General features: G+C 33.0%; 1 protein-coding gene across 6 annotated transcripts in view; it reads left to right on the forward strand.

The window, feature by feature from the left end:
* The window catches only part of LOC118202056 (protein arginine N-methyltransferase 9-like), a 69,714-nt gene that overhangs the window by 18,448 nt on the left and 39,095 nt on the right, over window positions 1–12,171 (forward strand). For 4 of the 6 annotated variants that reach the window (XM_085820530.1, XM_085820533.1, XM_085820531.1 and 1 more), the window contains 2 exons: window positions 1,194–1,355; window positions 9,070–9,108. In XM_085820530.1, the coding sequence (XP_085676656.1) occupies window positions 1,194–1,355; window positions 9,070–9,108 (201 nt within the window). The remainder of the gene's footprint in view (window positions 1–1,193; window positions 1,356–9,069; window positions 9,109–12,171) is intronic. The other 2 variants (XM_085820532.1, XM_035374216.2) reach the window with 1 other exon arrangement.

A 12,171-nucleotide genomic window follows, 5' to 3' on the forward strand; every position in this document is an offset into this window, starting at 1 on the left:
TAAAAGTGACATAACTGATTTGTAAGATCTGCACTTTCGCTTTATGCAACCTGGTGATTCACGATAATAAACCTTTTGTTTTTGTAAATAAGGATATAAATTAGCTGTTATTGCTGTATTTTTTTCTTGAATTTTGAAAGCGTGATTAAAATTCGAAACCTGCCTTCCACAGAACAGGAACCAGTGGATTATTCTCAAGGTTTTGGCATTTTACCGTACAAGAGTGTTTATTAATGTTTGCAATATGGCCAGCTGAATATGGCTGACAAAACAATAATAGATTGGAATAAGCACCTGATGGATATTTGTGTTCATAGCATACTAAACAGAGCTTCAGGTGAAATCAGAGGGTCTAACAAAACAGAGATTAATGAAAGCCTTCTTAAGGAATTTAAAAACAAAGCGTGTTGAATATTAAATTAAATGACATCAATACCTTCAAAATTCCACAGGAATGATTGCTGCAACTTTGGCGGGATCTCCACCAACTTTGACGGCTTGAAAGCATCCAACTTAAACCATCGACAAGATAATACATGAGTACATAAAAAACTATCCTTATAATTTAACATAAGAAATTCCAGCATTTGTTTCATTTTAGTAATTTATTTTACATGTCAGGCTGTAAATATTTGAGTTTTGTTTTGCAAGGAAAACAAAGTATTATAAAGGTGGCTTACTACAGCAGTGTCAGTGATTGATGCATTGATAAGTCATCAGTTTATGGTGCTAGCTTTTCTACTGATGAAGTAATATTTTAATAATAACTTTTATTAATGCATTTTATGAAAATTTATTTTAATTAGGGAAAATTATCAGTTTAAAAATATTTTTGAAGGAGAGGAGGTTCTTGCTTTCCATATATGGTTTGATCAAAAAAGCTGAAATCCAATTTGGAGTTTTGTTTGTCACTTTTGTTCTTTCATAAATTTATTGCTCTGTTGCATTTTCTAAAAGTAATTGTATTTATATTCTTCATTAAAAAGATATCTAATACCATGTTATCCAAACAGATTTGTTCATTTGGAACTGGTACTTTAAAAACTATGTGGAATCAGATAATAATTAAAGATACGGTTTATTCTGTTGATCTTAAATGCAAAATAATATTTCATTTGTTTAAATTTTGGGAAACTGTGTTTATTTGTGTATCATATCTCAAAAAATGTAATTTCTTCAATTTATTTTATTAGCATGATGGCATACGATGCTGGTGCAAAGAGAGTTTATGCCTGTGAAGCAAGTGAGATCATGTTCACAGTGTTACAGAATGTGATCAAAGAAAATGATAAGCCTATTCAAGCTTTTCAGAAATTTTCTAATGAATTATGTGTACCAGAAGATTTGCCAGAAAGGTAGGCCATCTGTTAATCAATAATTTATTGCTATTTAAATATTTTTGAAGAATAATTATAAATCACTGATGGAAATTTTAAATAATATAATTAAAGTGAATTAGCGCAACCCTCTTGGTGATTTTTACAGAAATAAAGGGGATTCAGGGAATTTTCAGATTGCAACGTACAGTGGATGGTTACCTAGATTCTGGATATGTATTTAATTCCTACCGTAGACGTATCGTAATGTGGGCATTGCATAAACCAGCCATTTTAATGGCATAAAACTTTATTAACACACAAATAAAATAATAAGTACAAATGATTAACACACAAGTATAACTGCGTATTTTGCATCCAAGCTGACATACAGCATGTTTCCTTCGTTACTTCGCTACTACCTACTAACTAACCACTCTTCTCTAGTAAGTCTCATGAGAGAGAGGCGTTGCAGGCCGTTCGGCTAAACTGCGCATGCGTGGTCATCACGGCATGATACCTCCCCTCGAAAAGATTTGATTGCATCTTTTAATGACCTGTCAAATCCACATATATAAACATTTCTTGAAAAAAAATAAAATAACATTCATGAAATTTTCGAACTTAATTAACCAATTTTTACCATTTTAAATTAAAATTACTTCAACATAAATTCAGTAATCCTATTAATTTAAAAGGATGTAACATTCAATTAACTTTTCAAACTTAAATCCTTCACATAATCATAATCATATAAGCAGTTATTATATAAACGAGACAATACAAATCAATCGTTTAAAATTAAACATAATACTTTAGCAAACCCTGGCTAAATCTTTAAACCTACTACATAACATTAGGAAAAAAAAAAAGTTTAGCATTTTAGCTCCAAAAAAAAAAAAAAAAATGTCATTTTAAGTCACATCATCAATAACTTCAGCATAGTCTTTTAGTCTACACATAATGTTACCATTCCATTTTGTTAACACATAAACTACTGGATGCAGATATTCACTTTCTGATTCAACGATTAGCTTTAGCTGTAAAAGCTTATCTATTTGTCGATCAACTTTGTGTTTTAGAACTTCAGGTATATGATACGGTTTCTGCTTTCTTGGCCTACTTCTAGGTTTCAGTTTGATGCTGTGTTCTCTCACATTGGCGATTTTCGGAATACCAGTTTTTAGGTTCTTATGCCTTCTTAAAATTTCCATAAGTTCTTTCTTCTTATGCGGTTCAAGGTGCGTAAAATCACATTCTTCATTAGAATAGTGTTCTTTTGCTTTCCGTGGAACAATTCTTGGAACGTTTTCAACTTCGCCGAAATCAATATCTGTATCATATATCACACCGACATTATTCACAGCGGTATTGAACTCTCGTATCTTGTTTGCGTGAACGTGCTTTGATGAATTGTCAGGCATTTGTACTATGTAACTATAATCAGTATGCTTTTTTATGATCGTAGCAGGTCCCGTCCATCTGGCATAAACTTTGTTTTGGCTATCAGGGATTAAAACTATAACCCTGTCACCTTCCTTGAATTTTTTATGACGAGTCTTTCAGTTACAGTAGAATGCATAAGCTTGTTGCTTTCCAACATCTGTAAGTCCTGCGTATTCAGCAGCTTTTTCCAATTTCGTCTTCAAATCATTCAGATAATCGGTAACTGAACTTAACTGTCCATGAGGAACAGGAGTTTCATTAGTCTATGATGTTTTCAAAATAGACAAAGGGCCATTAGAACGTCTTCCATAAAACATTTGGAACGGACTAACACCAGTCGTAGCATTAGGAACTTCTCAATAAGCCCAAAGTAAATACGGTAGATGTTTCTCCCAATCTTTGGAATGTTCTCTAATGGTATGATGTATCATTCCCTTTAAAACAGCATTAAATCTTTCTACCAGGCCATTTGAACTTGGATGATAAGGAGTCGAGAACCTTGGCGATGATCCGATCCTTTTCAAAAGCTCTTGAGTCAACGAAGCAGTAAAATTAGTTCTTTGATCTGAAGCAACAATCTGAGGAATTCCTGTGGGTGAAAAGATTTGCAACAATGCATCGCATGTTGCTTTGGCATTCAAATTCTTCAATGGCATCGCTTCGGGCCACCTTGTACATTGATCAACAGCACACAGAACATATTTGTAACCTCTACAACTTGGCTCTACAGGTCCTATGATACCCACATTAATTACCTGGAATGGTTCTTTAGGACGTATTACTGGCGTAATTGGAACTTCATCAAAGGGACGCTTTTTCGCTTGAAGTTGACAAGAAGTACAAGCACTGCAGTATTCATTTACATCTTTCTTAATTTCAGGCCAATAGAACGAATATCTCAAACGTTCGGCTGTCTTTTTGGTTCGCAGGTGACTTCTCCATAAGCTAGAATGAGCTAAGTCCAAAATTTGTTTTCTTCTTTCTTTAGGAATGACTAACTGGTAAACTCTTTCTTCTAGAACTTTATGATACAAAAAGTTGTCAATAACAATAAAGTTATTACTTCCGTTCTTAACATTTTGCAGCATGTTTTTAAAGATGGGTCATTCATTTGTTGTACTCGAAACAGTTCTGAATCCGAAACACATTGATCGTGTCTCGTGCTACCTTTGGAATCATCCTTACCTGTATCTTCATATACAAGAGCGCAACATTCTATTATCTTCTTAACAGTTTCATTACATTTTTCATTAATTAGGTTTTCTCTATCATGGTTAAGTATTTCATCAAAATTTTCACTTTCATGAAAAGGCATTTCACTGAAACTATCAGTAGTAATGTTTACATTTCTACATTCAAAATTAAACTTTCTTTTATCGTCTCCCCTTAACTCATTAAAAGCACTTAATGACAAGAGTAAATCATTACATAACTTACCCACCATTGCACATGTTATAAAAATAGGTGACATAAATTTATCATTTTCAGAATACATTACTAAAGGTAGGTTAATGAGAGGAGCTTTTAAAGCTTGTCCGAAAGCTGACATGAGGATAACACTTCCATGTGGTGTACGGTATTTTTCTGGTACAATGTCGGCCTTGACAACGGTTAACTGTGTGCCTGTATCTGCTACTGCATTAATTAATTTACCATCACATATAAGTTTAACGGTTGGCAAGTCATCTATTAATTCTTTAACTTCTTGATTCACAGTAAAATATTTAGAAGAAATCTTTGCAGTTACGGCGTTAGAATTATTCTTAATTTCTTCTTTAGCAACCCTTTCCTTATCTTCATGCAACAATATATTATGATACCTAGAATTACATTTTGAACATTTTAATTGAGAAGGGAAATTTTTTGTTCTACAGTTCCTTTTGAAACAAAGAAAGCACTGATTAGAATCCCTTAAACTCTTTTTCCTTTCTTCCGGAGACATAACGCATTTTTCCGAAGCATGATTTTCGCTTTCGCAAAATAAGCAAGGGAAAGTTCGAACAACTGCAATTTTGCTTACATTAGGGGAATAGCTGGCGCCAAATTTGTTTGCATTGAATGAATTCCGAGTGTGGAAGTTGTTTCGCTTTTCATTTGGTTGTGAATGCCTTCCAAGAGAATTAGCGTGACTCTTGGAATAAAATAAATTTAATGAAGTTCGTTCGCGACTTTCAATTTCCTGTTTTAGAAATTTCATGAGGTTGTCGACATTAAAAGTTTCCTCATCTGCGTTTTGACGAGCAAAATCAAGCGTTATATCCTGAGGTATGCATTTCATTAACAAAGGGTATAGTAAATTTCCATACGATTCGGTCTTGACCCCTATTGAATTTAGTGACCTTACTTGTACGTTGCAGGTATCATACAATTCCCTCAAAAAATTAATGTCATTAGAATATTGGACAGGCCGTAAATTTAAAAGTTTATGCATGTAAGAATTAATAAGGAGATCTTTTCGACCATAATTTTAAAAGCTTCGTCATAGTTTTCTGGAGATAAAGAAAAGCCTTCTATTGTTTTTAAAGCTGCACTGCCTGACAGGCTAAGCAAGTAATTAAACTTATCCACTTTAGATAGTTTTTTGTTTTGATTTATTGCCGTGTCCAAAGAATTGTAAAATGTCTGCCACATTTCAGCATTCCCATAAAATTTATCAATCATAATCTTTGGCAATTTAACATTATAATCAGAACTTTTATCGACACCAAAAATAGATAAATTGTTACTATCATTAGAAGAACCATTAGAAACTAGCGAATTATTGCTATTTCTTTTTCTTTCAATAATTTTGTGCCTCTAAAGCTCCATTTTGCAATCTTTTCTTCGTATTCCAAGGTACTTTCGATTTCGGTTTCAATGTCATTAACATCAGTCAAGTTTTAATTTTTTTATCTGACGCTCTCAAAGAAATAGCTTTTAAAATTTCCAGTGATTCTTCAAGGTCATCAAGGTTACCGGCTGCAATTAATGATTCAATAGCATTTGTTACTTTAGTAATGGCTGAACGAATAACTTTCCGTTCTTTCTTAGATTTCGTTAGCTCTTCCGCCATTTTTGTAACCTTGAATTCCACTTTACCACAAAATAAATTGAACAAATTTCTTACCTTTCTGAAGACTCACTTACGCATTTATCCATGAACTTTGCAGAATGACATATCCTCCTGTTCTGGCACCACTGTCATATCCTTCTTCTTAGGCGTGTAGATTCTGGATATGTATTTAATTCCTACCGTAGATGTATCGTAATGTGGGCATTGCATAAACCAGCCATTTTAATGGCACAAAACTTTATTAACACACAAATAAAATAATAAGTACAAACGATTAACACACAAGTATAACTGCGTATTTTGCATCCAAGCTGACATACAGCACGTTTCCTTCGTTACTTCGCTACTACCTACTAACTAACCACTCTTCTCTAGTAAGTCTCATGAGAGAGAGGCGTTGCAGGCCGTTCGGCTAAACTGCGCATGCGTGGTCATCACGCCATTACAAGTATGAAAGTGTGTTTTTTTAATTGCGTACTTGTATCCGTAATAAGAAAATAACATCACTCAAATGTATTTTAATATCACTATCTGCACATAGGATTATACAGAATTCTGAACACAGTAGGTACTATCATGATCTTCAGATGCCTTTTACATTGGAGTTTTCTTTATCATTGTAAAAAATAGTGTATTATAAAAATTCAATCAAAGCAACTTTAATTTAAAATTCAAACAACAAAAATCAGCATTATATTTGCAAATTTTCACAGTTGTTTGGGGCTCCAAAACTCATATAATCACAAAATGGTCTACAAACCACGTGGGAAAAAAATGGAAGCAAAATATAGCCTGTTTGGGCTTCTATAATTAAGATAAAATAACATAACTAACAAGTATTAATTTAGAATTCAAACAACAAAAATTGGCTTTATATTTGCAAATTTTCACAGTGAAACTTTATCTTAATCAAAGCAACTTTGTTAAAATAATTAGAGATGTGAATGCTCTTAATTTGATTTCCTTTTTATTACTTGCTATTTATTTCATAGTTTTTAAAACACATTCATACTTGACAAAATATTATCTCCGCTGAAACTTTTTGGTTGTTTAAAAGCTATTATTTTTCAATAACGTAATAAAAATTGACTAATCCTGTGCTTTCACTGATCAGTATGAATATTGAATTCAAAATGTTATAAAAATAAATTGTTAATATTTAGTTTGTAATAGATTCCCAGAAATCAAAGAAAAAATTATCACAGATGAAGATTTCAAAAAATATTTCTTCATTAAAATTATTAAATCATTGCTATAACAATAATGAAAATACAGTACAAAGTCCATAATCCGGACTCGTCGGGACTTCAGCGATTCCGGATTAGGGTTTTTTCCGAATTATAGATCATCAATTTAAATCTGGTAAGAGGGCATGCAGAAATTATACAATTAAAAATATGAAACCGTAATTTATGAAATAAAGAGCAATTATGATCTAAAGGGTATCAAATTTTATGAAAAAAAAGCTTAATATTTGTTTGTTTACTTTATTAAACCTTTTTTTCAACATGCGTAAAGCATACATTACACATAGTCAAAATTAGAAAATTGCAACCAGAAAACTATTTGATGTGTATTCGTGATAGTTAAAATGACGAAAAAATTGATTTAAATCATATCAAAGACGGAGTACATTGAGATGAAATACTACATTTAGTAAGGAATTATAAGTCGAAAAAAATAAAAACATCTGCCCTGAAGATGAGGATAGTGCTGACAGGTCAACTTCCAGTTCATTGTGTGCTGCGATGCCCCCCCTCGCAGAGCAGCATGAAATTGATAAACATATATCGGAATGGTAAGAGAAACAAATCATTAAGCCAAGCTGTTCTGATTACGCAAGTATATTGTACTAAGTAGAAAAAAATGCGGTTCATTTAGACTATGTCTGGACTTAAAACGGTACTTCAAACTTGGTGAATCCCTTTCCGAATATTTAATTGCCATGCATGAAATGGCCAGTCGCAGTTCTGTTGATGATTCATCAATTCTTGATTGTGTAGTCAATGGGATACTGGATCAGAGTAGTAACAAAATTTTGTATGGGTGTAAAACTATTTCTGAATTCAAAGAGAAATTAAAAAGTTATGAGAAAATCCGCATTCCAGATACGAAGAATAAGGGTTATTCAAGTACTAACACACAAAATAAAGCAAGCACTTTTATTTTTTTGTAAGAGTAAAGAACCAAGGTGTTATGACTGTGGAAGTATAGGGCACTTAATGTATGCACGTTCTTTATGCCCATACGTAAAGCATACAAAAAAAAGTTTGTGGCTTTGAGGTCGGGATTATAGATCATTCCGGATAATGGACACCCGGATTACAGACTGTGTACTGTATTATCCTGTCTGTTTACCTTAGCTGATAGATTTTCTCCATGTCTATTAAATTTATTCCATATTTTCTCAATAATGAACTTTTGAAAGTTAATGGAATGCCACTGCAGTTCTGAACTGAATTTGGTAATAGTATTGTTTAAAAAAATTATTTTATGTGTAGATAAGATTACCATGTCTAAATTCTGTTAGAAAAAAAAAATAATGTTGATTATTTTAGTATTAAATTATGTTAGTATAAATGTTACCAGAATAATAGTCTGTAGTTTTGAGGTATGCTGTTTAAGGATGAGAAACAGGTGCTAAAATGTTTTACAATGTCTATTAATTGATCAAAACTTTTACTTGCAGGTTTTATTTGATTTATTTGAATGTGAAAAAACTCACAAAGGATAACTGCCCAAGGAAAAAGATTACTTTCTGGAGGACTTTCTAAGGGAAATTGACTAAATTGACTAAAATCGTACCCGTGTTATGCATATAAAACCACAGAAATGTCCATGCAATCAGTTCATTTGTCTGGAATCAAATCCAATATTAATTATCAGTATTCAGTGACATAACTGCTCAGCTGCTGGGGGGGGGGACCCTACTGAAACAGCAAAATAAATATGTACAGCATTTTTTTTTTCCAGAATAAATTTATAGATGCAATATTTCAGTAAGCTTTAGCATAAATTAGAAGAATTCTGAACACATATGCCGTGAAATTATTGTCTCAGTGAAACAAACTTATATAAAAGTGTGAAATCCTCCCCCCCCCAAATATAGATTCTATAACTATTTTTGTAGATATTTATTGTGCATGTATCCCTTTTCATGAATGAAGTATATTTGTGCATATAAAATAATTAATAAACTTTAGAAGAAATCTAAGTATAAAATAATAAATTCTCTTTTGATTTCTAAATTTGCAGCTATGGAATCTTCATTAAAGAGAGCTATGATTTCATAATGTAAGCATTGAAATGGTTCAGTGTAAATTAAATTATGAAACATATTTTATTAAATTAATAAAAGTGGTTACAAATATATCTTAAGACACAAAACTGTGTTTGGCGAATGTTGTTGTATGTTTATGTCAAATTATCATCTCGAACTTTTAGAATGGTACTGAATATTTTCAAAATGTTAACTAGGAATTATTATTGTCATAAAAACTATCATTATCCAAATCAACTAGTACACATTCCAAAAGGCAAACACATACTGAAAAAGTTTATGATACTAAATACTGGCTTCCGATATTCAAGCTGATAACAAATAATATGACTGTTCATGCAGTTTTAGACCAAAAAATTTTTTTTCCATTCCTTTGACTATTTTACCTTAAATTATATATATATATATATATATTTGTTTTGCTCTGAGCTTTCGCTGTACTTTTTAAACACATTTATGTTAACTTTTAAAATGCACACGCATATTCATTAAGGGCAATTTTGTACTGCTAAACACAAAAATTTCAAAACAATAAATTCTTATGCTGAGATCATATGGGCTATTTTTCTTTCCTTCATGAAAATCAATATCCAAATAATGCACAAGCATTTATGGAAATTATTAAGATATTAAGGGAGTAAGAATTCTGATAATTATGTTAAATAAATCAGAAAATATTGTCATGTGTGAAAAATAAATAAAAATAGTTTAGCAAACAAAACATGTTACAAAGACATTTAATATCTATTAAGCTTAGTAATTTAGTACATTTCAATGTTTCATCGAAACAATAAAATATTTTGATAATTCTGAAGTTATTTGTATTTCTTCTTGGATAATTTTACTTTATTAGTTTTGGTCTGCGGATCCATTCATTCAAGATTTCTCATAAATTTCCAGTCATGAGAAATCAAGGAAATCTCTGTTAACAAGAACACAAAATCAGCTGCTATACACCGTGGCTCACTCTGAAAGTAAGTCATACTAGTGTAAGTGTAGGTATGCTGACTTCTGTTGGCCAAGTGAAACTAGTCTATATTTCCATGGCGTCAAAAATTCAAAAAAATGGGGTAGTGTTTGGAAATACGCCTCGTAGATCAGCGTTTCCCAATTTGTGATCCTCTCAGATTTTCAAAAAAGACAAAAATCAAAATTCAAATTAATTGCTTATAGCTACAAATCTCAAAGTTTGAAAATTACACATGGTGGTTATCTATCACTTTTTTTTTTTTTGTCAAGACTTGCATTGCATAAAATTTATTAATATTCACCTTACCTATAGACTTCCTACTCAGCAACAAAGGAATGCGTGCAACTAGGCATCTTTTCTCCTTTACATAACACTGTAATTACTATAGTAAGATAAGGTACTTAAAACTGATTCTGTAGCAAGTAAATTGACAAGTTTTTTTTTTTTTTTTTTTTTTTTTTTTTTTAAATCTAAAATGCTGTTTCATTTGAACTTCCTTGTCTGGTTGTCTGTTCTTTTGTTGCTGAGATTTCAGCAACAAAAGAACAGACAACCAGATATAGAATAGCTATGCAAGAAATTGAAGGCTGATCCATCTCATGAATATGAGTACAGTACAAAGTCCAACATTTGGAGACCAATTATTTGGAATAATCTAAAATTAGAAATTCAAATAATCACCAGGAATCTGTCTTTTTATTTTTTTAATGCTTTATGCCTGTGCATTTGTACTTTTGCATAATAAAACAAGTTGAAAGTTCCCATTCTTAACTTCATTTTGGCACTGATGCTAACCTGGCGAATTATTATTTATTATTTTTTCTTTCATCATTGCATGATTATCAACACACTGCATCTTGAAAAATGATTCTCCTAGCAATGTCTGAACAATTTATATATGAGGGCTGTAAATTAAGTAATGGCAACATAGGTATAAATAAATTTTTAATGAAATTACAAGTACAATTGCTTTACATACCTTCTATGTAATCACCAGCAAAGCTTATAACCTTTTTCCAAACGTCAGGAAGCCGTTGTTGACCAGTGGCAAGGTGTTCATTGTTAAAATGAGTGACCGAGTGCCCTACTGCGTGGAGTACAAATGAAACCGGTGACCTCGGAGGGGTTCCTTCAACTTCGGAAACAGATCGAAGTCACAAGGACTCAGCAACAAAGTCGGGTGAGTAGGGAGGGTGTTCCAGGATTTCCCACTGCCACCGTCGCAAAAGGAGAGTGACGTTGTTTGCGACATGGCAACAAGCGTTGTCATGCAATATGATAGGGAGATTGTTAAGCAATAAACGTGGACGTTTGTTCCGCATAGCCGGATGCAGATGGTGCTGTAGAAATCGGCAATAGTAATCTGTGTTGACAGTTTGTCCTTCAGGTACAGCATGTGTAAGAATCACACCGTCCCAGTCGTATGCCATAATCAGCATAGCGTTCACTCGACTTGGTTCTTGTTGAAATTTCTGTCTACGTGACGAATCTTGGTGACACCATTCATTTGATTGACGCTTTAATTCAGGCTCATAGGTTCGTGCCCATGTCTCATCAATGATGACAATACGCTGCAGAAATGTGTCTCCTTCGTTGTGGTATCTCTCCAAGTGGGTGCCATCCAGTGCATACCGGTGCCATTTCTGTACTTTGGTTAGTCGATGTGGAACCGAGCAGGAAGCAATTTTCCTCATGTTGAGAGATTTCTTCATTATGCGCCATACCGTTTGATGGCTCAGACCAACCTCTAAGGATAATTCTCGGACAGTCCATCGGCGGTCTATGGTAAGGAGACCGCTCAGGATGTCAATCTGCTGTTGAGGAATGGAGGGCCAACCTGTGCGTTGCAAATTCGCATTCTCATTCCGCCCCAAATGAAATGCTTGAACCCATCGTGCTAATGTTCTATACAGTAAAGCATTTGTGCCACAGGCTTCCACTGATCCTCGATAGCATTCTGTTGCATTTTTGCCTTGGGCAACCTTGATTTTAAGCTACAACCACTGATCACCTTTTGAAAACATGCTTTAGAGTGATGGAAACAAAACTCCTTACTTTAACGCCACACAACAACTACCCTTCTAAGCAGATCGAATGTTTTTTGCAC

Source organism: Stegodyphus dumicola, chromosome 7 (genome assembly GCF_044657685.1).
Source record: "Stegodyphus dumicola isolate Sdum_Otavi_A_Nest chromosome 7, ASM4465768v1".
Lineage (NCBI taxonomy): Eukaryota > Metazoa > Arthropoda > Arachnida > Araneae > Eresidae > Stegodyphus > Stegodyphus dumicola.